Source organism: Natator depressus, chromosome 4, assembly GCF_965152275.1.
Source record: "Natator depressus isolate rNatDep1 chromosome 4, rNatDep2.hap1, whole genome shotgun sequence".
NCBI lineage: Eukaryota > Metazoa > Chordata > Testudines > Cheloniidae > Natator > Natator depressus.
In genome coordinates this window covers 8,489,736-8,515,240 of record NC_134237.1, presented here as the reverse complement: position 1 = coordinate 8,515,240, position 25,505 = coordinate 8,489,736, and the positions used below count along the sequence as shown (strand labels likewise).

Sequence of the window (25,505 nt, the reverse complement as noted above, 5' to 3'; positions counted from 1 at the left end):
GGCACTTTAAATACCAAATAGATCCACGCCAGCAAAGCCTGTCCCCGACTCCCCACTTCTCAGAAATCCAGGCACACAGCCCGTGGGGGGTTCTACAGGGAGTCCCGTTCTCCCAGCTCAACAATCCCAGGGCGGGGAAAGGTGCAGGGTGAGGAGAGAGGGTCCCAGGCACTGCCTCCTCCCTGCGGTGTGTGCGCGGAAGGGAGTTGCTTGGGAGGATGGGCTGTGGGCATCGGGCATCTTTCCAGCTCCAAGGCTCAGAGGCACAGAGCGGAGGCACGCGCTGTGTGGCGTCTTAGCCGGCCCCTCACTCGCCTTCCTGCGTCTCCCTGGCGCTCCGGGAGAGGGCCGAGCCCCAGTTCGTGGCTGGAGCTGCTAGGTGGCTGGCTGCTCCCAGCAGCCGGGCAGGGAAGCTCCGTGGCGCGGCTCATCCCCGCTCGCACGTAGAGCGGAGCGGGTCGGGCGAGGACGGGGGCGGATTCACACACACACGCAGCAGCGGCAGCCGGGGCAGTTTCAGGCGCTCCGTCCATCTAGGGCGCACATCTTCCATCTCTCTCCTCCTCCAGCGGCTGCTCTGGCGGTGCCTCCCCTTCGCCAAGCCTCCATCTCCGGCCGGGGCTGCCCCCCTCCTCCCCAGCGCGCGTTGCTGGGCTCGGGAGCGCCGCCCGAGGCGGGCAGAGCGCGGCTGCCCCAGCTCCGGAGCGGGGAGCGCGGAGAGCCCTGGCCCGCCAGTGCGCACCCATGCGCTAGGGGAGCGGAGCGCACAGCGGGGAGGCAGGCGACGGCACCGGCTGCGGAGGAGGATGCGGGGCTCGGGCGCCCGGGCAGGGGCAGCGGGGCTCGGCTGCAGCGGCGGCGGCTCCCCGGCTCCCCTCTGGACGTGTCTCCTGCTGTGCGGGGCGCTGCGGAGCCTGCTGGCCAGCCCCAGCAACGAAGGTGAGAGGCGCGGAGGGGTGGGGGGGACCCTGCCCCGGGGCTGCTCGCCGCCGCGGGAGCCGGGGAGTGACTCGGGCTCTCTCGCGCTGGGTTGGTGGGAAGGGACTGGAGCATCCCGCCGGTGCCCGTGTCCGCGCCCTGTGCCTGGGGGAGCACCTGGTCCGCTCCCGGGGGGCGGGCGACTGCGCCCCCTTCGTGCTCTCCAGCCCCCTGGTCCCGCTGTCCAGCCCCCGTGCCCCTCACAGCCTCCTGGCCACGGCTCCCTACCCTGCCCCTCGCCGTCTCCGGGTCCCCTCCGCCCCGTGCCCACAACTCGCCCTGACCCTCCATTGCCCGGGTCCCCCCAGAGCTCCCTTTCCCCAGCCCCCCCACCGCCCCCCAGACACAGCGCCCTGCCCCGTGCCCACAACCCGCCCTGCCTCTCCGCTCCCCGGGTCCCCCCATAGCTCCCCCCTACCGCCCCCCACATAGCGCCCTGCCCCGTGCCCACAACCCGCCCTGCCTCTCCGCTCCCCGGGTCCCCCCATAGCTCCCCCCTACCGCCCCCCACATAGCGCCCTGCCCCGTGCCCACAACCCGCCCTGCCTCTCCGCTCCCCGGGTCCCCCCATAGCTCCCCCCTACCGCCCCCCACATAGCGCCCTGCCCCGTGCCCACAACCCGCCCTGCCTCTCCGCTCCCCGGGTCCCCCCATAGCTCCCCCCTACCGCCCCCCACATAGCACCCTGCCCCGTGCCCACAACCCGCCCTGCCTCTCCGCTCCCCGGGTCCCCTCATAGCTCCCCCCTACCGCCCCCCAGACACAGCGCCCTGCCCGGTGCCCACAACCCGCTCTGCCTCTCCGCTCCCCGGGTTCCCTCATAGCTCCCCCTTACCGCCCCCCACATAGCGCCCTGCCCCGTGCCCACAACCCGCCCTGCCTCTCCGCTCCCCGGGTCCCCCCATAGCTCCCCCCTACCGCCCCCCAGACACAGCGCCCTGCCCGGTGCCCACAACCCGCCCTGCCTCTCCGCTCCCCGGGTCCCCCCATAGCTCCCCCTACCTCCCCCCACATAGCGCCCTGCCCCGTGCCCACAACCCGCCCTGCTCTCCGCTCCCCGGGTCCCCCCATAGCTCCCTTCCCCAGCCCCCCACATAGCGCCCTGCCCCGTGCCCACAACCCCCCCTGTCCCTCAGCTGCCCGGGTCCCCCCATAGCTCCCTTTCTCTAGCCTCCAAGACACACACAGCGCCCTGCCCCGTGCCCATAACCTGCCCTGCCCCTCCGCTCCCCGGGTCCCCCCATAGCTCCCCCTACCTCCCCCCACATAGCGCCCTGCCCCGTGCCCACAACCCGCCCTGCTCTCCGCTCCCCGGATCCCCCCATAGCTCCCTTCCCCAGCCCCCCACATAGCGCCCTGCCCCGTGCCCACAACCCCCCCTGTCCCTCAGCTGCCCGGGTCCCCCCATAGCTCCCTTTCTCTAGCCTCCAAGACACACACAGCGCCCTGCCCCGTGCCCATAACCGGCCCTGCCCCTCCGCTCCCCGGGTCCCCCCATAGCTCCCCCTACCTCCCCCCACATAGCGCTCTGCCCCGTGCCCACAACCCGCCCTGCTCTCCGCTCCCCGGGTCCCCCCATAGCTCCCCCTACCTCCCCCCACATAGCGCTCTGCCAGTGCCCACAACCCGCCCTGCTCTCCGCTCCCCGGGTCCCCCCATAGCTCCCTTCCCCAGCCCCCTACCGCCCCCCCCCAGCGCCCTGCTCCGTGCCCACAACACGCCATACCCCTCCGCTCCCCGGGTCCCCCCATAGCTCCCTCCTACCGCTCCCTCCCCCCACCCCGGGTCCCCCCATAGCTCCCCCCTACCGCTCCCTCCCCCCACCCCGGGTCCCCCCATAGCTCCCCCCTACCGCTCCCTCCCCTCTCCCCAGCACCCTGCCCCGTGCCCACAACCCGCTCTGCCCCTCCTCTCCCCGGGTCCCCCCATAGCTCCCTTCCCCCAGCCCCCCTACCGCTCTGCCCCGTGCCCCCCGCCCCGTGTCCTACCCCCCCGGCCCGTCACTCCAGTTCCCGTCCCCCCGGCCCGCAGCTCCCCGAGGCTCGCTCCGCTCTTCCCGGCAGCAGGCTCCCGGGGCCGGCAGCCCCCTTCCCCGCTGAGCGGCTGCGGGCGGCGCGCCCGGCTGTGGCCGGGAGTCGCGGGGCGCCCCGCGGGGCTGCGGGGCTCTGGGCGGCTCAGGCAGGCGGCTAAACCCTGGCGCCCCTGTGCGCGGTGCGGCGTGTGCTGCGGGGCGGGGGGTGCAAGTCCGGGGTTGTGTGTCTGTGTCCCGCTGCGGTGGCGTGTGTGTTTGTGTTCCACGGGGTGTGTGGGGTTGTGTGTATGTTTTGTCTTTTGTGTGACGCTCTCTGGGTGTTTTGTGTTTGCTTGTGTGTGTACGTGTGTCGGGCTGCATGCTGTGCGTTGGGGTTATGTGTGTGTTTTGTGTTGTGCGGTGCCTGTGTTTGGGTTGGGCTGTGCTCTGTGTGTGTGTGTTGTGCTGTGTGCGTATTTACCGTTAGGCTTGTGTGGTTGTACTGTATGTTTTGTGTCGTGGGGTTGGACTGGATTGTATGTTTCCAGCCAGACGCTTACAGTCTCTCTTTAGTGTCGCATCGAAATTACCCCAGCTCAGAGCCCAGGAATTAGCCCCGGAGTAAGGCTCTGAGACCCCAGCGCCTAAACAGAGCTGCCAGGAGCAGTACAGCAAAAATCCAAACCCAAATTAAAGCTACACAGGCCCAGGAGGAGAGAGGATGGGAGTAGGAAATACCTTTCCCCCCTAAAGATATTTATTTATTTCTGGCGCATTTCAAATGCTGTCCAAAGTTTATTTACTTTTTTTAAAAAGGTGCGTTGTGCAAGAAGGAAAAAAAAAAAACCCACCTCGGGGAAATGAGGATATAAGAATTGTTACCCCATAATACTGCAACAAGCGGAATGGATACTTGTGCTGATTATTGCTGACAATTTAAAAGTTTCATCTGCTTGAAGTCAATATGTAAAGACATGTGCCATGGTTTTCCGATTGGCAGGGATGCTTTCCAGTTTTTCTTAAACCTGTTTTTCGATTTTGGGTTTGTTTTTTGTTTTTTTTATCCACAAGGTAGATCATCTTGAGGTTTTTTGTTGTTTTTTGGATCCACATGCAGGTTGTAATACACAAACTTTCGGGCCAAGAAGCCTGCTTATAAACCAAGCTTATTACACACAGTGATTTATTAGTGAAATTCCTACAAGGGGGGAGGAAGGGAAAAGGCACAGGGAGGTTTCAGAGCTGTGGTTTGAGGTAAATAGCTTGTCATAATATATTTTAGAAAATGGGATTAATGCAAATCACAGAAAAATATACAGAGGAAGGGACAAATGCATGGTGGTGGCTGTGAAGTTATGGAGTGCTCAGGGCTAGAGAATGCATAGATTAGGGGAGGGTGAATGTTTCCTTAGATTTCTCTTCGATAAATCAATCATTATGGATCCAGTCTGCAAACATATCCATGCTTGTGAATAACTTCATTGGGACTACTCACTCCAGTAAAGTCAGTTGGATTGCTCTGAAGAGTAAGCTACTCATTGGGTGTTTATATGAAAGGTTTCTAAGTTGGGAGTATGTTGTTTTGTTCTGGTTTATCATGATTTGCATTGATCTATTAATAAACAGAGAGACAGACACTTTGCACCTGCAATCTCTTACTCACACATGGTCCTTACGCATGTGAGTATGTCCCACTGGAGTCAAAGGGGTGGCTGCAAGTGAGTAAAGGCCACTTGTGAACAAACACTTGCAGGATCGGGCCTCTGTTGTATGATAGAATACTGGAATTTTTTAAAGGAAATTGCCTTGTTACATGGTTTAGTGAGATCTTTAGAGAAAGAAGAGATGGGGGAATATTGCAATAAGTATTGACAGCACGTGGGTTGGCTTTATACCGTCTCACTCTCTTCCCCCTTTTATTCACAATCTTCAACTTTTATGCTTTTCATAAGCCCAGGGCAGGAAGTGAAGTCTAGAGGTGGACCTGAACTTATTCAGCAAACAGCCACTCTACCATTTGTAGATTTATTTGTAAACAAGCATTATCTGACAAGTGCTTTTCACAGCATGGCTTCTTGGCCAATTACTGCTGAACAGTTCTACTCTGAAAATGATTCACCCTGCAGTGAATCAAGGCTAATTCATTAGAGCCTCGGTTGCTAAAGTCCCTGTGCCATATGCTGTTGACACTTGTCAACAGTTTGGTTTTGAAAAGTTCAGTGTTGTTTCTCTCAGCATTCAAGGTGCATTCTGGGGGACAGAACCTCAGCTGGTGTGAATTGCCATCCCTAGCTCAGTTGACTTCAATCGAGATTTGAAAATTTACACTAGCTGAGAGATCATAGGTTTATTTGTAGCCAACTGTGGGGAGGAGGGGTTGGACTTCTTGAAGATGGGAGGATAAAAAAGTTAGTCAAGTTTTTCTTGTTTTGTTTTTTGTTTTGTTTCCTTTGTAATTTTGTTTCTGCTGTGCCTAAAAAAGAACTTGGTCAGCAAAGAATGTGTACCACTTAGCTGTGTTAGCGTAATCGCTTTTATTTTCCAGTAACAATTGTGAGAACTTTATTTCCATATATCTTATGAATCAAATGTTAGTACTGAGTTAATCTTAAACTGAACTTTTGTTTTAACTGCAGTGGTATTGCTAGGTAGGAGATGTGAAATCCATACTATGCACTGTGGATTGTGTTTAGGCATCACAATAGAGGTGGAAGGGTTTGTGAAAATATTGTTTGAAATATAGGCCAATTAAAAAAAATAATAATTAGGCTCCTAAATCCATATTCGAGCAAAATAGCTGAGCAGCCAACAACTTCCATTGTTTTCAACAGGAGCTGTCTGGGGGCTAAACACACTTTCTAATATGCCTAAATATGGGTTTAGAAGGATAAAAGTAGACACCTGATTTAAAAAATTTGGCCACAGTTTCTGTTATAAGGAGAGGTTTCCGAGTAGCAGCTGTGTTAGTCTGTATTCGCAAAAAGAAAAGGAGGACTTGTGGCACCTTTAGTCTCTTAGGTTGGTCTCTAAGGTGCCACAAGTACTCCTTTTCTTTTTGTTATAAGGAGAAAACCATTTTAGTAGCTGTCATACTATATCTTAATCTATAACATGCAGTAAAGGAAGAGGGCTCAGTACAATGGCATCTGTGAGTCATCGTGTAACTATTACTGTTGAACTCCTTTGCAAATTTCACGAGTTAAAATCCTATTATTTGTATTTTTTCCCCTTCTAATAATATACAATCAGAAATTCAACTCTACTGAGACTATTCAAAGACCACTATTTCAAAAGCAGTCCTTTACATTAAATGCATTACCCGTGACATATCCTTAGAGAAATGACTTCCCCTGAGTTACAGTCATGCATGTTTTATTTTTATTGACTGAATGAATATACTGGGCTGGAGTTATTTTGCACAGCGAAGAATACTGATAGCAATTAATCAGAAATATGTTGCCTGAGGCTGTAAGACAACAATGTTAACACAGTAATTGCCTGAGTTATGTTTTTCTGGAAGCTGCTTGATGCCAGAGTTGCTACATGATTGAGATACCATGTTGAGAGGCACAGAATATGAACCCAAATAGATACAGCCCACACAGGAACATAATCTCCTCTTTTTTCCCCTTGGCAGTAACTTCTGAACCATTACTTGACGTTAGGGACTGCATTGTATTTGACTTTATTTTTTGCACATCCTTAATGGTAAAAGTGCCCGCAATTTAAATTCTGTCATAAGCTTTAAGGTTTTTGGAAGTGACTTGGCTATTTTTTTTTTTTTTAAGGAATGGTTTGGTTCATGTTTTCTGTAAATTTGGATTGATTTTCAGCTCTCATTTGGAAGTAACCCAGATGACATTAAAATGTTTTATGGGCAGATTTTCAAAAGACTTGTGTACATTTTCTGATTGTTTTTAATAATATATCACAGCTATCTTATTTGCATAATGACCACTAAAAATAAAGAATACATTAGAACTACTCAGCAGAAATAAGTGATGATCAGACAGTACTGTGACAACTGCTAAGTAGATTGTTAAATGAATGAAAAGAAAAAAACCCCAAACCATTTCTTTGAAATAATGACAATGTGGCTTAAACAGACAAAAGTAGAAAATTCAAGATTAAGGTCAACTCTTCATCCTTAACTTATCTCCGTCTGTTATTTCAGTAATTTTAGAACAGAGTAATAGGGTTAACTTGGAATTTCCAGGGATTTGTCCGTTTTAAATAATTATAGTTTGGAGGATTTATCTGGCTGGATTTATTGAATTGATTCATGTATAGTTTAATTTTATTTATTTATTTATTTATTTATAGGGACAGCAGGAGCAGGCAGAGTTAGATGAAGGTTATAAAATGCAGATTGTTTACTCCAGAGAGCTGTTCTAAGGTCTTAATGGAGTATGTATTTATCTGATAGTGGCAGAACTCCCACTGACCTGGCCCATTGGGTAAATATATATTTGGGTATGTTATCAAAACGTATATATTTAACCAGTTAGAACTGTCTTTTAATGAGCGTTGAAAAGCAACCGAAATCTGTATTATATACTTCCATTTGAAGCTATTCCAATCTATTTGGTAAAAAAACGGATGTAACCAGGTTTCTTAAAAAGGTATTACTTACATAACCAGTACAGTCTCCGCTTCATAAATCACATAGTCAGACAGGTCTTACTTTATTTTAACAATGCTATAGACTGGGAAACTATGCAAGCTGGTGATATTTTAATGGTGTTGTGTAAAAATAGATATCTAACTTTGGAGCCATTCCAGTCTATTAATAAAGTACATATTACCAGCTTTTAAAAGTTATATACTCTTCAGTGGATGGCATTGGAATCGGGTTTTGTTTATTTCTTTCCACAGTAAAAATTTTGGGCCCAATCCTGCGCATTGCTTTACAAGAATAATCTTTGCTCATGCAAGTAATCCTGTCGACTTTAAATTGAGTTCAATGGGACCGCTGATATGAGTAAGGAGTAGTCAGAGGAAATAGGGTTTTCAGAATCAGGTCTTTAAACATCTCTGTCAGTTTTAGCTTTTTCTTTTCAAAATATTCAAAGCAATTATACCTTGTTCAGTAAGAATCAAATACCAGTTTCAGTTTTAAATCAAATCTTTTTTTGCTTTAAATATACAAAAAGCAATTGAAACATAGCTTTTAAGTATGACTTTAAAATGAGGCAACTTATGAATGATGTATTATGTATTTTTCAAAATACATAACAGTTGACCCCAAGATTGCATCTAAACCAAGTTACATCTTAAAGCATGTTATCACAATGACTATAAATATATGTAAATAGGCAAAGCATCTTATAATAGAAACATTGACAGACCTTCCTCCTATAGTATCATACACGTTGACACCATGATTTGATGTATAAAGCAGCTATTTGTGAATCAAGTTACAGTTGGATAAACTGACAGGTATTCCCAGTAGGAAACTGCAGAGTTAGTATGGTTGGCCCTCATCCCCTCTTATGTAACATTTAAAACCATAATATAGTATTCATCTGCATGCCTTCAATTTCCTTTGTGTGGTGCAAATAATAAAATTAAATTTTAGGTCAGCCAAGGAAGTGTTTCTGTAATTATATTTTGCATGGATTGCAAAATGCTTTTACAAATATTTTAATTCTCTGAAAAAAAGAACAACTTTCAAGAAGTGTTCAAGAAGATGCAAACAACCAGATCAGTTTATTTTATGCCATGAGCCATGTCATGTTAATTTTTATTGTGCAGCCAAATAAACTTGTGTAAGTAAAATCAAAAACCGGTGCCCAATGTTTGATATGATTCGTTCATATGATGTGTTTCTGTGACATTAGTTAATGAATTAAATCTCAGGGCCGCATTCTCCTCTTGCAGCAGTTTTCCACCAGTGTAACTCCAATGCTTTAGACTGAAGGGACTCCACTGAAGCCCTAATCCTACAACGTGGTTTGCTAGCACAGAGCCCCTGCACGTGAGTTGTTGGGAGTCTACAAAGGCACAGAAAGGGGTCTATGCTAGTGTACCACAATACAGAATTTGGACAGAAGTGACCTGAGAATCAGGCCCCTTAAAGTCAATATATGTGGTTTTTGAATTGAAGCTTGAAGAGTTTACTTCTTTTCTCAAAGTTCAAGACATTTGAGGCCTGATTCCCTTCTTTACACCAGTGTAAATCCGTTAACCTCTGTGAGGATTTATTCCTGAATTAGACCATGTCTACATACAGACTTGCACCAATTTAATTAAACTGGTTTAATTAAATTGGTGTAACTTCTGTGTGGACAGTCTTTCTTAGATTTAAGAGTGGCTTAGTTTGGTTTAGCTTAAATTTGCTCCTGATTGATTTAAGCTAAACCAAACTAAGCCACTCTTAAACATAAATAAGAGTGTCCACACGGATTTATGGAATCAGTTTACATTCCCTACATCTAGCTTAATTGGTGCAACTCTCCACTATAGGAGGCCCTGATTCAGCAGTTCATCCCTGTACAGCAAAGCACGTAAGTACATGCTTAATGTTAAAGTTTGTACCTGCTTGAGTGCTTCACTGAATAGGGAGGGACTTAAACGTATGCTTAGGTGCTTTATTGAAATAAAGCCTCACTCTGCTGTGAGAGGAAAATCAGCCCTTCTTGCAATCGGGGTTCTTTTGTCCCTCGTTTACAAAACCTAAAATCAAATTTCCCTGCATAAGGCAAAGGAAAAACGAGTGTACGAACCCCAGGTAACGTTTCCTTAGAGTGTTGAGTCCCGAACATTTTCTTAACCATACTACAGGGCTCTGTTTCAGGGCAAGAGTGCTGTTTAGAATTCCTTTTCAATCAATGCTTCACCTTTGTAACCCTTATCAGCAGGCTTGGAAGGATTTGATTTTTATTGGTAAGTGTCGATTTCACCACACCCACACAAACTGATGAAAAAGTATTTCCATCTATGACTGAAATTTACAGACAGGCAAAGTAAGAAATATGCTGCTTGAGAACTTAGAGTTGGATGTGTGGATATTTACTCTGTATATTTTGATATGTAATGTTGACAATTTGTGTTTCAGTGGTTATAAAGCTTTAACGTTTTGAATCTCAGCATCTACTGTCATTAAATAATTGTCTGACCCCAGTGTAAACATTTCCTGCCAGCGTGAAAATTTACATTGATAAAAATAGAGAAAAATGCTTACAACTAAATTATAAAATTAAATAAAATGTTATCCAGTGAAATTATATATAAAAATAAAATTCTGTCAAGCCTACTTATTGGGTAAACAAGGAATTCACATACCTGACAATTTCCTGTGCTTACCCCAAATTCATTTTTTGAAATCATTTTTTAATCAGAGGCCGGCTATCTCATTAGCAATGTGTGCCTGATCCTGGTTTAGTGAGCGCTGGAGTTGACTCAGACACAGGAGAACTTGACCAGCAAGCCATTGTCTGGATTCAAATTGTTACTTTTTTTTCCTCCTCAAAAATGAAACATTCCGTTGTTATAATTAGCCTCATGCTACTTTCCTTGCGTTAGTTACGTCTGTTTTTCTTGTGAAACTGGATAAGCAATTTGACTGTCAACGTATATGTAAGAGAAACATGCAAAAGTACCCGTCTAATTGAATTCAGCTAGAAACCTGGGAGAGGTTGAGGTGTTCTTCATTTGCTCATACCACTCTTGTCCTCATCCTTCCCTCTTGTTTGTGTGCCCAGCTGAACCATTGGATGGCAAGCTTTGCAGAAGAGAAAGCGCTTGGCTTTTCTGCAGCTTTCGCAAGCGGTTGTATTGGCAGACTTAAGGGCTGGCCCTTCAGTAGCTAAGATCTCTAGTTCTCCTGGTTGTTGGCTTTCTTTGACTAACTTTTGACTTAGCCATTTATTTTCTGTGCGTGCGGGGCGAATGAAATAGTGAAATAATTGTGGGATGTAAGCCAGAAATTAGCAGCCCTATTTGTTTCTTAAACAAATCACAGCTGAGGGTAGTCACTGATCTGAAGTAATTACGTGACCCCCTTACTGCAGAATCTGAGCACCTTACAAGCCTGTGGAATATTTACCCTCACCTCACCCCTCTGGGGTAGGGCAGGGCTGAGTTCCACATTTTACAGATGGAGAACTGAGGGATAGAGAGAATAAGTGACTTGCCCCAGGTCACACATGGAGCCTGTAGCACAGCGGGGAATTGAACCCAGGTCTCTTGAGTTGAAGGCTAGTCCCCTAAACACTAGACTTTCCTTCCTCACTGTGAGTCTAAACATTTAAATTCTCAAGGGACTAGAGAGCGGCACAAGCCACCCACCCTTAAGGCTAGTCTGGTGACGTCACTGGGTTTGATGTTCTGTGCTAATCTTTCCTGGGTTATGCGATAAGTTCAGAAACACAGCCAAGGTATGACAGCTTTGTACCTCTTGCTGCCACAAAGCGACGATACATTTGGTGCATCAGGGCAGTGGAGAATGTCCCTCTGTGTAGGGAATGCTCTAGTGGCCTCGGGGTGCTGTAGCCGCTACTTCTCCTGGCAGCTGGCACGGGGCTGTGGCCAGGCAAGAAGGGGTGTGGCTGAGACACTGTTGCATCTGTCTGATCCAGGGCTGCCAGAACATCCTCTTGGTGCCCCCAGGCTGCTCTAACTTCCACCAGGGACAGGACCGGGTCCCTGGTAGTCCCAGGATTGTGTGCTTCTGTGTAGGGGGAAAGGAGTGGGACACAAAAGAGTTTTAGAGCCACCTTTACCGCCTTCTCACTGGGCCTGTGCTAGGTCTGATAACCTGGCCTTTGCATTTTGTTTTTCCTTCAAAGAACTGAGTTGTTTCCTTTAACTGGGATGATGCTCTCAGTTGTTATTCCCACATCCAGTAGGCATCCACTTTATTATACCAATCTGCATCAAGGCCCTCTGCAGCCATGCCGAGCCCCATAGAACAGTCTAGACCCCACTCTCAGGTATGCCTACACTGCAATAAAAGCCCTGGGACTGGCCTGTGTCAACTGTTTCAGGCTGGGGCTTTGGGGCTATAAAATTGCAGCATAGACGTCCGGGCTCATGCTATTCCTCCAAGAAAAATTGTCTGAATGATATAATGTTCCCTGGGATCAATTTTCTTCTATGTTGCACATGCAAAATGGGTAAAATTACTGGCTGTCTTCTACGTCGCTCTTCTTTACATGCCGTGAGTTGAACGGTCAAGCAGCTTATGCTTCTCTTATCATTCCTGGCTTTTCCCGTGTTATTTTTTATGTGTTTCCCTACTAATAGTGTATTTTCAGAAGGCAATGGGAGAAAAATATTTTTGTTTTCCCACTGCACACACACAGAAAGAGAGAGAGAGAGAAAGGTATAAGCTGTCAAACATTAGAAAAGCCAATAAATCATCCTAACCATTCTTTGCTCCCAAGAGCCATCCAAACATAATGTCAGTTACTCTTTTCTACTTGAATGAATTCAAAGGCAGCAAAATGGTCATTAGTGTGGATTGGAAGGCTCTGTTGGTGGTGGACAGGCTGGACAGCTGAAATCTTGTGAGTCTACTGAAAATGAGATCTGTCAGGGTAATTTGACAACTATAGTTATGTCTGTGCTGTGTCTCTTTATTTCTGTCCAGTTTAATAGTATGTGTAACATAATTTGATATTCACATTCTAGGGGGAAAAATGCCTGGAAAAGGATATTTGATGGGTGGACCTTTTAGGAGAAGTCTCTCCCCCACCCCCTGTTTGGGATCATAGGTATTTTAAAAGCAGAAATGGGATTTCTTTTTAGTCACTAAGGCCCCGATTCAGGAAAGCACCAAAGTACATGCTGAACTTTAATCATGCGGTTAAATTCCATCGACTTCACTGGGATTTAAGCACATGCTTATAGTCAATCTCCGAACAGGGATGCTCTGTTGATTCAGGGCCTCAAGTTTATATACAGCTCTCAGTTTGCCATGGAACTCCCAATGTTGCAAGTGGACAGAGAGCACTAATGAAATTATTGGGTGAAATTCTATTATTTGTGTTCTGGTTATAGTCATAGCAATGTCAGGCTGGAGAGGACCTTGAGAAGCCATCAAGTACCGCCCTCTGTGCTGAGGCAGGACCAAGTAAACATAGACAACCTCTGACAGGCATTTGTCCAGCCTGTTCTTAAAAACTTCCAATGATGAGGATTCCACAACCTACCTTGGATGCCTGTAACTATCCTTACCACTAGAAAGATTAAGCTTCTTTCTTCTTGTCCCACCTTCAGTAGACATGGAGAACAACTGATCACCATCCTCTTTTATAACAGCCCTTAATATATTTAAAGACTATTTTCAAGTCCCCCCTCAGTCTTCTTTTATCAAAACCAACCCTTCCTCATGGGTCAGATTTTCTAAACCTTTTGTCACTTTTGTTGCTCTCCTCTGGACACTCTCCAATTTGTCCATAACTTTCCTAAAGAGTGGTGCCCAGAACTGGACACAGTACTGCAGCTGAGGCCTAACCAGTGCTGAGTAGAGCAGGACAGTTACCTCCAGTCCTTTACATATGACACTCCTGGTAATGCACCCCAGAATATTCGCTGTTCTTTTGGAATGGTACCACATTGTTTATTTATATTCAATTTGTGATCCGCCGTAAACCTCAGATCCTTTTCAGCAATACTACCAGCTAGCCAGTTGTTCCCAGTTTTCTAGTTATGCATTTAATTTTTCCTTTCTCGGTGAAGTAATTTGCATTTATCTGTATTGAATTTCATTTTGTTGAATTCAGATCAATTCTCCAATTTCTCAAGGTTGTTTTGAATTCTAGCCCTCTCTTCCAAGTTGCTTGCAATACCTCCCAGTTTGGTGTCATCTGCCGATTTTGTAAGCATACTGTTCACTCCATTATCCAAGTCATTAATTGAAGAGTAAGGGATCTAGGATTGACCCCTGCAGCACCCCATTAGATATGCTCTCCCAGTATGACAGCAAACAATTGATAACTACTTTTTGAGTCTGGTCTTTCAACCAGTTCTGCACCCACCTTATAGCAATTTCATCTAGACCAAGTTTCCCTAGTTTGCTTATGACAATGGCACATGGGTCTATGTCAGAAGCTTTACTAATATCAAGATATAGCACATCTACTGCTTCTCCCCAATCCACTAGGCCAGTAACCCTGTCAAAGAAGGACATTAGGTTGATTTGCTATGATTTCTTGTTGATAAATCCATGCTGGCTGTTCCTTACAACCCTATTATCTTTTAGATGCTCGCAAGCTGATTGTTTAATAATTTGTTTCAGTATCTTTCCAGGTATTGAAGTTAGATTGACTGGTCTATAATTCCTTGGGTGCAGGTACTGTGTTTGCTCTTCTCCAGTCCTCTGGCACCTCACCCATCCTCCAGGAGTTCTCAAAGATAATTGTTAATGGTCCCGAGATTGCTTCAGCCAGTTCCTTAAGTGTCCTAGGGTGAATTTCATCAGGCCCTGCTGACTTGAATACATCCAACTTATCTAAATATTCTTTATGGTCCCTTCTGGCCTTAAAATCTATGATGCAGACTCCAGCATCTTGGGGCTTGCTATAAAGGAGATTATAGAAAACCTACAGCAGAAGTGAGTCATCATAATAAAATATCAATCTGTAGCTAATATCATTTTGTAGGTTCATTAAATTGTGTGTATTTTCTTCCTCTATTGGCCTATAAATAATAGGTGCTCTGCATAACTTATGTTTCTCTGGAGTTGGTCTCCACTAGCATATAAATTGATATTTCCCAGTTTTTGCATGGTCTTTTTTTGGTCTTAACTCAAGGCAAATAATAAAAAACATCTGCTCCATAATGGCTTTGATTTCTTTTGGGGGTTTAATCTTTCATTTGTTTTTGATTTCCTGGATTATTTTTGCTTGTCGCTTACTTTTAGGAGCACTTTTAGATTTACAACTTTGTAGAACTATTTAGCACAACCGGGAAAACAGCAGGAAAATGAATAGCGGCAGTGGTGCAATAAAACTGACAGCGATTGGTGGGGAAGAAAAAGTTTTGACTGTGACGATGGAGGGGTCTTGCTGTTCAGAATGTCTTGGTAGTGCTGTGAACTCCCATAAGAGGGAGGTGGGACTGTGGTGTAACTCTGGTTTCTTGCTATGCAGTGTATTATTTATCATATGCTTTGCCAATATCTTCCCCACCTTGCGCTCAGGGAGACTGGAGGAGAGAATGGAATACTTCTTACTGGCTGATTCACAGAGTGGTGTTGTCCCCATTGTTGCTGGAGGCTTCGGCGGCTGGAGGAATTGCACCTCCCTCAGACTAATTGGGGGACAAAATGTTGGTTCCTGTAAAAAAAAAAAAAAAATTGGGGGACCCTGACAACTATGTCTATCATATCAAACTTGGGCTTGCACATCACCTTTTCAGTTGCTTGGAAACTCAGAGAATAATGGAAGCGTATAATCCCATTCAAACAAACTCCCCGGAAGGGTTCAAAGGAAAGTATTGTAATGTAACTCAGTACTTTCCTTTTTATTTTTTCCTCCATGTCCTCAGTCAGGGCTCCATCCTGCATCCTACTTCCTGAGGAGCGTCACACTGTTAAAGTTAGAGCCTTACTGTAGCTTAGCATGCTAGAGGAAAGAAAAAAAGGGGTGAGCTGACTGGAAGATTTCTTGACTAATTGTGGATTGATGGGTCTCATATCTTAGACAGGAGGTCAGTTAGAGAGGGGCTTGTATATGTCACCCACAAGCTCCTCCATCTCTCTAGTGAGCGCCCGTCACCGTGGTATCAGTGGTTGGTCTCACTTTGCCCGCAATGCATGTACTGATCTGAGCTGGTATGCCGCCCCACTTCCCGTTTATCCGAAAATGCTCCTTCAAAATCCACTTTCTCTGACTGTCTCTACAATGCTGGCCCATGCTCCTCCATCAAAGTAATTAGACCATTAAAATATTAATTATACATTAAAAAGCAGAGCTTACACGGCGGGTGGGTAACCATTGATTTCAATGAGAGCAGAGTTAAGTCAAGGCTGAGCACTCTTCAAAATCCAGCCATATAAAACCATGACTGTATTTCTCATGACTGTATTTGGCATAATCCTCATCATCTTTCCCTAACACAGCCTTCTTGTCTCCTGTCCTAGCTCTCTGTAGTGTTACAAACTCTTCAGGGTAGTGACTGTCTCGCCTTTTTGTCTGTAAATTGCCAATCACACTTTATGCCCCCTCATGAATAATAATTATTATGTTAGAATATCCATAACAGAGGGAGTGGCAGCAGGATCTGTGAGTGGTATTTTCAAAAGTGGCAGCATGGGGTAGAGGGTAGAGATTGTGACTGTGTCACAGACTCACAGATCATGCCCACTCTTGGCCCCATGCGGTCTGTGGGGGGGTGCCCCTTTCAGTGAGACAGCCCTTTTCCCCGGGGGTCCACTCTCTCTTGGGGTTAAGCCCCTCCACCTCCTGGAGCCGCCCCCCTCTGAGCATTAGCGCACCTGTTTCTCGCCATGGGCTCCCTCAGGGAGTCCAGTCACTCTGGACCCCCAGGGCCTCCAAAGGGGATGATGCCACCCTGTTCTCTCGACTGGAGTGACTCTCAGCCTGCCTAAAACAGGAGGGTTTACTGAGCGTTGAACACAGCACAGGAAACTCTCAGGGCCTTCCTCAGTACAGCACATCCAAGTCTTTCCTGCATCCAGGTGGGCTCTGCCTGCTCCCTCTCTCCAGCACAGAGCCCCCCTGCTTCCCAGCTGGGCAGCTGAGATCCCCAGCCCCAAGTCCTGCCTCTGTCTATTGTCTTCTTTCCAGGCAAACAGGGTCGTAAACAGGGTCCTCTAGCTGGAACCGGTTGGTCGGGTCCCCAGGGGTCCTCGCAGCCCATTGTTTCCCCACCGGCCAGGACTGGCTGTGACTCCTGAGTTGGGCCTCCGGGTCACCAGGTCATTGGCTGCGGTTCCACGCTGGTCCTCTGGAACAACAAACTCCCTCTCCCACAAACTCCCTCTCCCATCACCTTGTTAAATCGGTAACTCCTAGGGAAGCTGAGTCCCACTCCCTCTGCATGCAAACCATAGGAAAACCAAGGGAAAAAAACCCCATAAACAAGGAAACCAGGAATCTCCCCCACTTCGTCACAGACTGGGACTCAGGAGACTGGAATTCTATTCCCAGGTGTATCGTGGTCCTGCTGGGTGATTATTTCACTGCCCCATGTCTCAATTTCCCATTTGTGAAAAATGGGAATAATGATGGGTCTAAAATAGCTGTTCGCACTCAAGAAAGATCTTGCATTCATCGTGGACAGTTCTCTGAAAACAGCTGCTCAGTGTGCAGCAGCCGTCAACAAAGCAAACAGAATGTTAGGAACCATTGGGAAAGAGATAGAAAGAAGACAGTAAATATCACAGTGCCACTACATAAATCCATGGTACGCCCACCCTTGAATACTGTGTGCAGTTTTGGTTGCCCCATCTCAAAAAAAGATATATTAGAATTGGGAAAAGTACAGCGGAGGGCAACAAAAATAATTCAAGGTATGGAACCGCTTCCAGATGAGGAGAGATTAAAAAGACTGACTGTTCACTTTAGAAAAGAGATGAGTAAAGGGGAGATATGATGGAGGTCAATAAAATCATGACTGGTGTGGAGAAAGTGAATAAGGAAGTGTTATTTACCCCTTCACGTAACACAAGAACCAGGTGTCACCCAATGAAATTAATAGGCTTAAAACAAACAAAAGGAAATACTTCTTCACACAATGCACAGTCAACCTGTGGAATTCATTGCCAGGGGATGTTGTGAAGGCCAAAAGTATAAGTGGCATCAAAGAAGAATTAGATAAGTTCCTGGAGGACAGGTCCATCAATAGCTGTTACTCAAGATGGTCACGGGCACAACCCCATGCTCAGTGTGTCCCTAAAGCTCTGTTTGCCAGAAGCTGGGAATGGGTGACAGGGGATGGATCACTTGATAAATTGCCCTGTTCTGTTCATTCCCCCTGAAGCACCTGGCATTGACCACTGTTGGAAGACAGGATGCTGGGCTAGATGGACCTTTGATCTGACTCTGTATGGCCGTTCTTATAATACTGATCTCCTTTGCATAGAACTTTGAGATCTATTGATGAAAAGGACTGCAGAAGAGCTGGGTATTATTAGGTGCTCAGTTCTGGTCCAGTTCTGTTCCCCTGAAGTCAATGGTTAAACTCCTATTGCTGTCGATAGACTGTTGAAAAATCCCATCTTGTGTCTCTTGTGTCAGTGCTTACTTCCAGCAATGGTCTCTACATTGTCATATTGATGAGATTGGGAGAGGCCAGTCTATGTGGGGGTTCAAGACTTTGGAGTAGAGCACCTGGTCCAGTCTCCGTCTATGGGATACAGTTTGTGTTCAGGGAAAATATTTGCATCACTTCTCATTTGGTCCAAACCGGATGACTCATCACAAGTAAATAGAGCCCATCTGAGAATGTGCAGTTTGAGCATATGCAAACCTCCCCCTGTGTGTTGTCCTAAAAAAATAACAGGCTCTGGTGTGAGTTTAGACTTAATCATCATTTATCCTACCCGGAAGGCATGAAAGCTAATGATTATATAGATCCTGTGCAGTTTGGTATGTTTCTTTCGATCGAGCATTAGAGATAATTAGGACTTGCGGGAAGGGGTGCGCGTAGGGTGAAGATGAGAAGTTTTGCATTTATTTGCTCTTTCATGTTATCTATTTTTAAGTTGGTTGGCAAAAATGTCTGAGAGTAAGTGTGTATGCCTATGGGCTGTTGGGTTCTTGCTGCTTCTTTGAGACACTCAGCACATTCTTCTAGCTGATGCTGAGTAGCAGTGGTATGAATAAATCACTCCTATGTAAATGCTGTTAGGCTTATGGAGGAACCAGTACCTCTACACATCAGGCATTAGTGGTGGTTGCAAGTGATTTTTGGGAGTTCTGTCAGTAGGAAGAACTCCCCAAGTTGCACAAAATCTACAAGGCACAAACGTGGGCATCAGATTTCTGAGCAGTGAATTAGAGTGTAGGACCCTCATTCAGGAAATCTTCCCTGCTAAGCACAGTAGTTGTGCCTAAAGTTAAGCATGTGCATATGATTAACCGTGGACTGAAATGCTTTTGACTTCAGCGGGAAAGTCAAACACATGACAAAGTGCTGTCCTGAACATGGATGCATTTAAGTACATTTTAGGAGCATTCCTAAATGGGGGCCTAATTTGGGATCATTCCTCCCATGTGAACTCCTAAGTTTGATTTTAATTGTTTCTGATGAAAGCCTGGCTAAATGAGCATTGCTGGTTATTATGAATAATATGTGGGATGTTGCCAAATTGAGGCCTGGAGTGGTGTGTGTAATGTGTTGGTTAAAAGGTGTGTTGCACTGATGATGATTGTAGGATGGAATGTCATACCTGCTCAGGTGTGTGTCATGAGACAAGCCCCAGGACTGCTGTATCTAAAGGAGAGTTCCCTTTAGTTAAAGCAGCAGGAGAATCTGTTTTTTTGGAGCAAAAGGATGAGTTCTCTATCCTGGCTTCTGACTATGAAACAGGGTAGTAAGACGGTCTGATGCTTATACAGGTAGGAGGGAGCAAGCAAAACCAATTGAAAATGGACACAAGGCGAAAATAAGTGCATTTATTTCACATCTGCATGGAGTCGTTATAATCAGTGCTTACATAAGCCATTCTGTTTGCAGTATTTTTGCCTTTTCAGGCAATGTAGACTGATTATTAGTTAAAAATACACTGATCAACTTCAAAGAATATCACAGCATTTTGGAAGGTATACAGTGAAAGTGACACCACAGGAATCAGTATTAGATAAGCAGCCCTCTTCATGCAGGGTTTGTCTGCCACACAATTTTTCTGCTAGTTTATACAAAACTCGGGCGGAAATCCTTACCCCCAGGCCGACTCTTTTATGCTGGGTAAAAGAGCCATAGCCCCATAAAGGAGCCCTAAAATCCTGGGTGTGGCCAGGGGATGATCCCCCACAGTGCTGGCACTGCAGAAGACTGCCCTAAGGCTGTGAGGACCCCATCACAAGCCTTGGTGTAGATAATGTGCTGGGGGCCACAGCGTGCACAGCTGCAGAGATCTGGGGCAGTTCCCGAAAGCACAGCCTGGAGCGTCTGGGATAATTTAGATAGGCCGGGAGCCTATCCATCCCCGAAGCAGCCCAGAATCAGGAGGGCACAAAAAGGTAGCTGAAAGCCACCATACCCCCCCCCCCCCAGTTGTGCATTCTGCACTGTGCCATAATTTCAGTGGAATCATGGGCCAAATTCTGGAGAGTTTGCTCATTTTTTACTTCAGTGGGAGTTGTACCTGAGGAAGGACTGAGTAGAGTTTTAAGATTTGGTTCCATTCATTTACCTCTCTCGAAGAAAGATTCACATTGCCTTCAGTGAGCTCTTGGTGTCATTCTGTATGGAAACTTCTTTTTTTATTGCAGTTGATAACTGCCTAGAAGGTTATTACTGCAGTTAGGTGTATCGCGTGCTTCTTAGAAATTGATGTTGGATTAAAAACACCTTTTCGTCCCATTTTTTTGATATTTAATTAATGTCTTACAAAGCAAACTGTGTGGTGTCAAACATTCCATCTAATTACACTCATTAGTGGCGTCGCCAGGACAAGTAAGTTTTAATTAAGTTGTACAATGTAAATCAATAGTCATTGTGCCTCCATTGTAATTTACAACAAGAATATACTGTTCTGCACAATTTAATTACAGCAGTTGCGGTAGTGGGAATTATTGGTGACTCTGCCATTTTGTTTCAACAATCCTCTTCGACAATTCGCAGCCATACAATTGGGAGAGTTACTAAAATGTTCATATTTATGTATATTCTTCGTGTAAGCTGTCATGGTGCTTCCCGTGAGAGCCAGCTGAGATCACTCAGTCAGGGTGAACTGCAAACAAAACGGGGCAGACAAACCCCAAACGCTGGTGGATTTTCCAATACTTAGATTTACCCAGCCAGCCCAAAACAGCTCCGGTATTACCTCCCTGGTTACTCAGAAGTCCAAACAATGCAGTTCCCTTAAAATGCCCAGCCTCAGGCCTCCCTCCAGACACACATGTCAGATATGACGATGATTACAGAAAATCTTATCATAGAAAAGGTTCTTCCAACCCCAAAGGGTCAGCCACACACCCAGGTCCAATTATAATGTAGATCCGCTTATAGCCAATTCTTATTAACTAAACTAAAATGTATTAAAAAAGAAAAGAGAGAGATCAATATACATACAGACTTGAGTTCAGTTCTTGAGGTTCAGATACATAGCAGAGATGAGCTTGTGGTTGCCAAAAATGCTTTTAGAAATAGTCCATAGGTTATAGTCCAATGTCCATATTCAGGGTGACTCCAGTCAGTGACTGGGGATCTCAATCCTTATGACTCAAGGTTTCCCCTTCTTGAAACCCAAAGCAGCTCTGAGATGAGGAAGGATCGTGTCCCAGGGTTTTTAAACATTTCCTGCAGCCTTTTGGCCTGAGAAAACAATAGGCTTGACTTTCCTTCTTCCAAACATCGTGGCAATTAGCACAGGATAATTTATCCATTAAACAGTTCAGACACAGATTACCACAACTTTCAAAGAGACATATAGACAATAATACAATTTCCATCAAGTGTCTTCCTAAATGCTAACACTCCTTTTTTGATCTTTGAATTAAAGCTATAGCAACAGACAAGACTTGTTTGCTTACATCACAAGACCTGAGCAAACATCTACCCTTCTATCTCTAACAATGCAGGCTTGCATTTCAAAGCTCTATTCATTTACATATCTTCTTAACCAGTTTTTTAAAGTTCGGCCATGGGTCAGGTCAGTCTGTGAGTTAATTAACTCTTTCTGGCCCTGTCACCTTTCAATGAGAAATTATATTACACTCATAACATCACATAAGCTTGCTGTGTATTAGAGCGCAGAAGCTGCACCATTGTATAATAGTCCCTGGGTACTGGGCTTTCTGTTCCAGGTATATCATGCTTCCACTGAAGTCAATGGGAGGATTTTTCCCATTGAATTCAGTGGCAGCAAAATCTGACTCTTACACAATAACATCCATAGCATTGGAGAATAATGGAGTTAAATCATGTGGTTAGTTAAACAGGCAGCCGAGGGGGGCTGGATCCTAAAGATATGTTTCTTGTGACTATACCCCAGCATCATCCAGGAAGCCATTCCTGGTCTTATGGCGCTCCAGACTGGCAGCATAGCAAAGTCCCAATTTTGCCTTTGTTTAACCGGAAGGAATAAACTTGGAAGCAGCTCAGCCACACAGCAGCTGAGCTGCTGAAAGGGGCTAGAGAATTCTTGCTACACTCTCATGGAAATGTATTCGCTTAGACACCATCTAGGTGCCTGCTCTTGTGAGAAGTCACCCAGGTACCATGGTGATGAGCATTGTATAAATGTCTAGATAAGTGGATAGTTTATAGGTCTTAACTGTGACTCCAGAGTTAAGGTTGGGGTAATTTTTTCACTTCAAGTAGGGGAATTTAAGCTTCTTGTTTAACAAAAGCCATAGTGGGCCTCTCCCCAGTTTACAGCACATAATCTCTGAGCAAAGACTGAATTTGCTGAGAATTTGTTTCAGTTAAATCTGTATTTTAGTCGTTTAAAAAAGTCTCCTCTGAGATTTTTTTTAATTGCTTTTTATTTTAATCTCATCTTTTTTGCACCCTTCTAGTTAACAAATGGCTTGTTACTAAATCTTCAAGTTTCCCATAACTGTAAATCTCATTGACTGATCTGTGAATAATAGGCATATTTGAAAAAAAATTCTTAATGATAGGACGTAAACAATCGCAATTCCTGACAAGACAAGTACAACTAATCAGGTCATTTGCAAGTAGTGACATTGTGACATCAAAGGTACTCAGCCAATCATCAGTAGTCGTCTTGCGTTAATTTGCACACTGCAGTCCAATTGGCTGAATTGAGTATGGGGGGCAGGGGCTGTACACATGCCAAGAGTTTTCATTGGTCCATTACTTGATTGTCTGTGTGCAGACAGAAAGCACAATGGATTGATGGTAGAGCTATGGAGATAATGTAGCATATTATGACATGCTTAATGTTACATACCCATCTTGTTAGTTCCCCTTCGGAATGAATGTTTAGACTCCAAATAAGTGGCCTAATTTTCAAAGGGTGCTGAGAGCACAGCTGTTCCCATTGTCTGCAAGAGGTTCTTTGGAGTGCTCAGTACCTTTTGAAAATCAGCCTTGTTTATTTAAATGCCTACCCAATGACTTAGGGTCCTAATTTTAGGTACCCGGTTTTGGAAATTGCGGTCTGAGTTTATTTTTATAATCAGTGTGGTGGTCAGAAATTAAAGGCTGACTGAAAGAAGTGGCTTTGAGGAGGGATTTGAATGAGGAAAGTGAGGTCGTGTGGCATAAATATAAAATCTATTGTGAAAAGGACATCTGTTCCTGGAAGAGAAGTGATTCTCTCTTCCATTAAGAGAGAAGTTTCCTCTTTGTCTGCAACTTTGTATGACAAGTTTCAGTCCCGAGACCATTTGTATCCTGCAGTTTTACAGCTCTAAAAACAGAGCTAATAATGCAAAGCACAACAGACTCTTAACTACAGAGACAGCACCAAGAGCTGCTGCAATTTTTCTTAGCTTGGCTAAGTGTGTGAAGATTTATTTTTTAATTACACTCACTATTTGGACTACAGATTTTAGGTAATTCATGAAAAAATGTTATAAGCGTGGGAATAGTTTATTGCTGTTTAATGTAAATTGTTTTTTTAATTGCTTGTGTGGCTTGCCAGGGCAAAATTCAGTGAATTTAGCCACAGTCAAGCAGCCTGCAATTTACCCTGGAGATGTCCAGTCTTTAGTGAAGAAATAGGCTGGAACGGTTTCCAACAGCATTGTGTGAGGACTGATTCCTGCCCACCACCATTTCTACAAAATAATAAAGGGGCTCGCTCATTCATTTTTAAAGTGAGCTGCAACTTTATATAAACAGAATAACTTGCACTCTTTGTTCCATTTATAAATGACTGGTTGTTTTTTATTGGCATAATCCCATTTGGGCATCAAGGCCCCACCACGCTAGGGATTGTACACACGTCATCAAAAAGACTGACTTGTGCCCCAAAGAACTTAGTCTGAAGCCCCAATCTTGCAAATAGTTACATGGACATGTCTGGGTTTGTACAGCGCCTAGCACAATAGGATCCTGGACCAGAGCTGGGACTCCCAGGTGCTATGGTAATACAAGTAATTGAACTGCTTACCTGAGTAACGTTAGGCATCTGTTTAAATGCCTGCAGGGTTCTATTCTTAACACTGCAATAACTTGTCTTGATTGTATCCTATTTTAACAGCAATCAGATTCCCTTTCTGTTAATTGCCAAGTGCCTTTACCAGGGCCAGCAAAGCCTCATGTATTTACTGACGCTTGTATCCATGCAGCCTCATTAAGGCTTTCTTCTTCTTGTTTCTTTTTAGTGAATTTACTGGACTCCCGCACAGTCATGGGGGATCTGGGATGGATAGCCTACCCGAAAAATGGGGTAAGTCTCAGACGTTTGCTTTCTCAAGCTGAGAGCAGCACTAATAGTTTCCATTTCGAAGGCAGAGTTCTGTGTTGAAAATTCCCCTGGGGGAATTGTTGGCAATAGAAGGGGAAAAAACCAAAACAAAACAACAAGCTGCGACTGGAAAAAATGGAGCTGGGTGGGGGGTGGGGGGTGAGGAATTGATTTATTTCTGCAGCATTGCCAGCCCCATGAGTTCAAATATCATGAGTCAGACTCCCCACCCCAAATCATGAGATTTTTAAAAAGTGATAAACTCTGAGTTCTTTTTCCTTCTGTTTTTAGAGCCACTAGGATGAACTTGGGTCATGTTTACATGCTTTTCTCTGCAATTGTGGTGGGCCAGAAACTTACTCTTTGTTTTAAATGAAAACTGAGGGTCTCACATGACTCCAGGAGCTGGCACTTCAAAAAACCAAACTCCAAATCATCTTGTGATAAAATCCCAAGCGTTGGCAACACTGTAATATCTTTATTTATATTTGGCCTAATTCTGCATCTTGTGAGTAGCGATAGTGAAAACAATGGGCTCACCCATGAGAGTGAGGAATGAAAGTAAGGGCTTTTTTTGTGATTCTAAGAGACCCATCATCCCCGAGGGTTGTTCTTTGTTGTGGTTTTGGCTTGTATGGATGGGGTTGATACTGCGACTGCACAGAGAATTTTGATGAAACAATGGGGGCTTAATCCTGCAAGGGGCTGAGCATTTCTGTGAGTTGCTGGGAATCCCCAGCTCCCACACCCGTCGCTGAGCGGGACTGATCGGAGCTCAGCATGCCGCAGGACCGGGTCTTGAGTCAGGAGAGGGTTCCAAAATACCATACCTGGAGTTGTAGACAGTCAGCAGCTGTAAATGACTGCAGTGCCATCTTGGAATCTAATTTTGATTGGCTACTGATTGTCATGCAAATGACAATAATTTATATATATATATATGGAAACAGAGGCCTAATTTGGCTTGGTTGTATACCAGCAGTCACTGATAGCCAAAAG

The 25,505-nt window shown here is 45.4% G+C and overlaps 1 protein-coding gene across 15 annotated transcripts in view; it reads left to right on the top strand.

Moving 5' to 3' along the window:
• The first annotated feature begins 212 nt into the window (after positions 1–212).
• The window catches only part of EPHA5 (EPH receptor A5), a 375,690-nt gene continuing 350,397 nt past the window's right edge, over positions 213–25,505 (top strand). For 4 of the 15 annotated variants that reach the window (XM_074950322.1, XM_074950327.1, XM_074950317.1 and 1 more), the window contains exons 1-2: positions 216–939; positions 24,424–24,488. In XM_074950322.1, coding sequence (XP_074806423.1) covers positions 807–939; positions 24,424–24,488 — 198 coding nt within the window. In that variant the 5' untranslated portion in view covers positions 216–806. Of the gene's footprint in view, positions 940–24,423; positions 24,489–25,505 lie in introns of all 15 variants that reach the window. The other 11 variants (XM_074950328.1, XM_074950324.1, XM_074950325.1 and 8 more) reach the window with 9 other exon arrangements.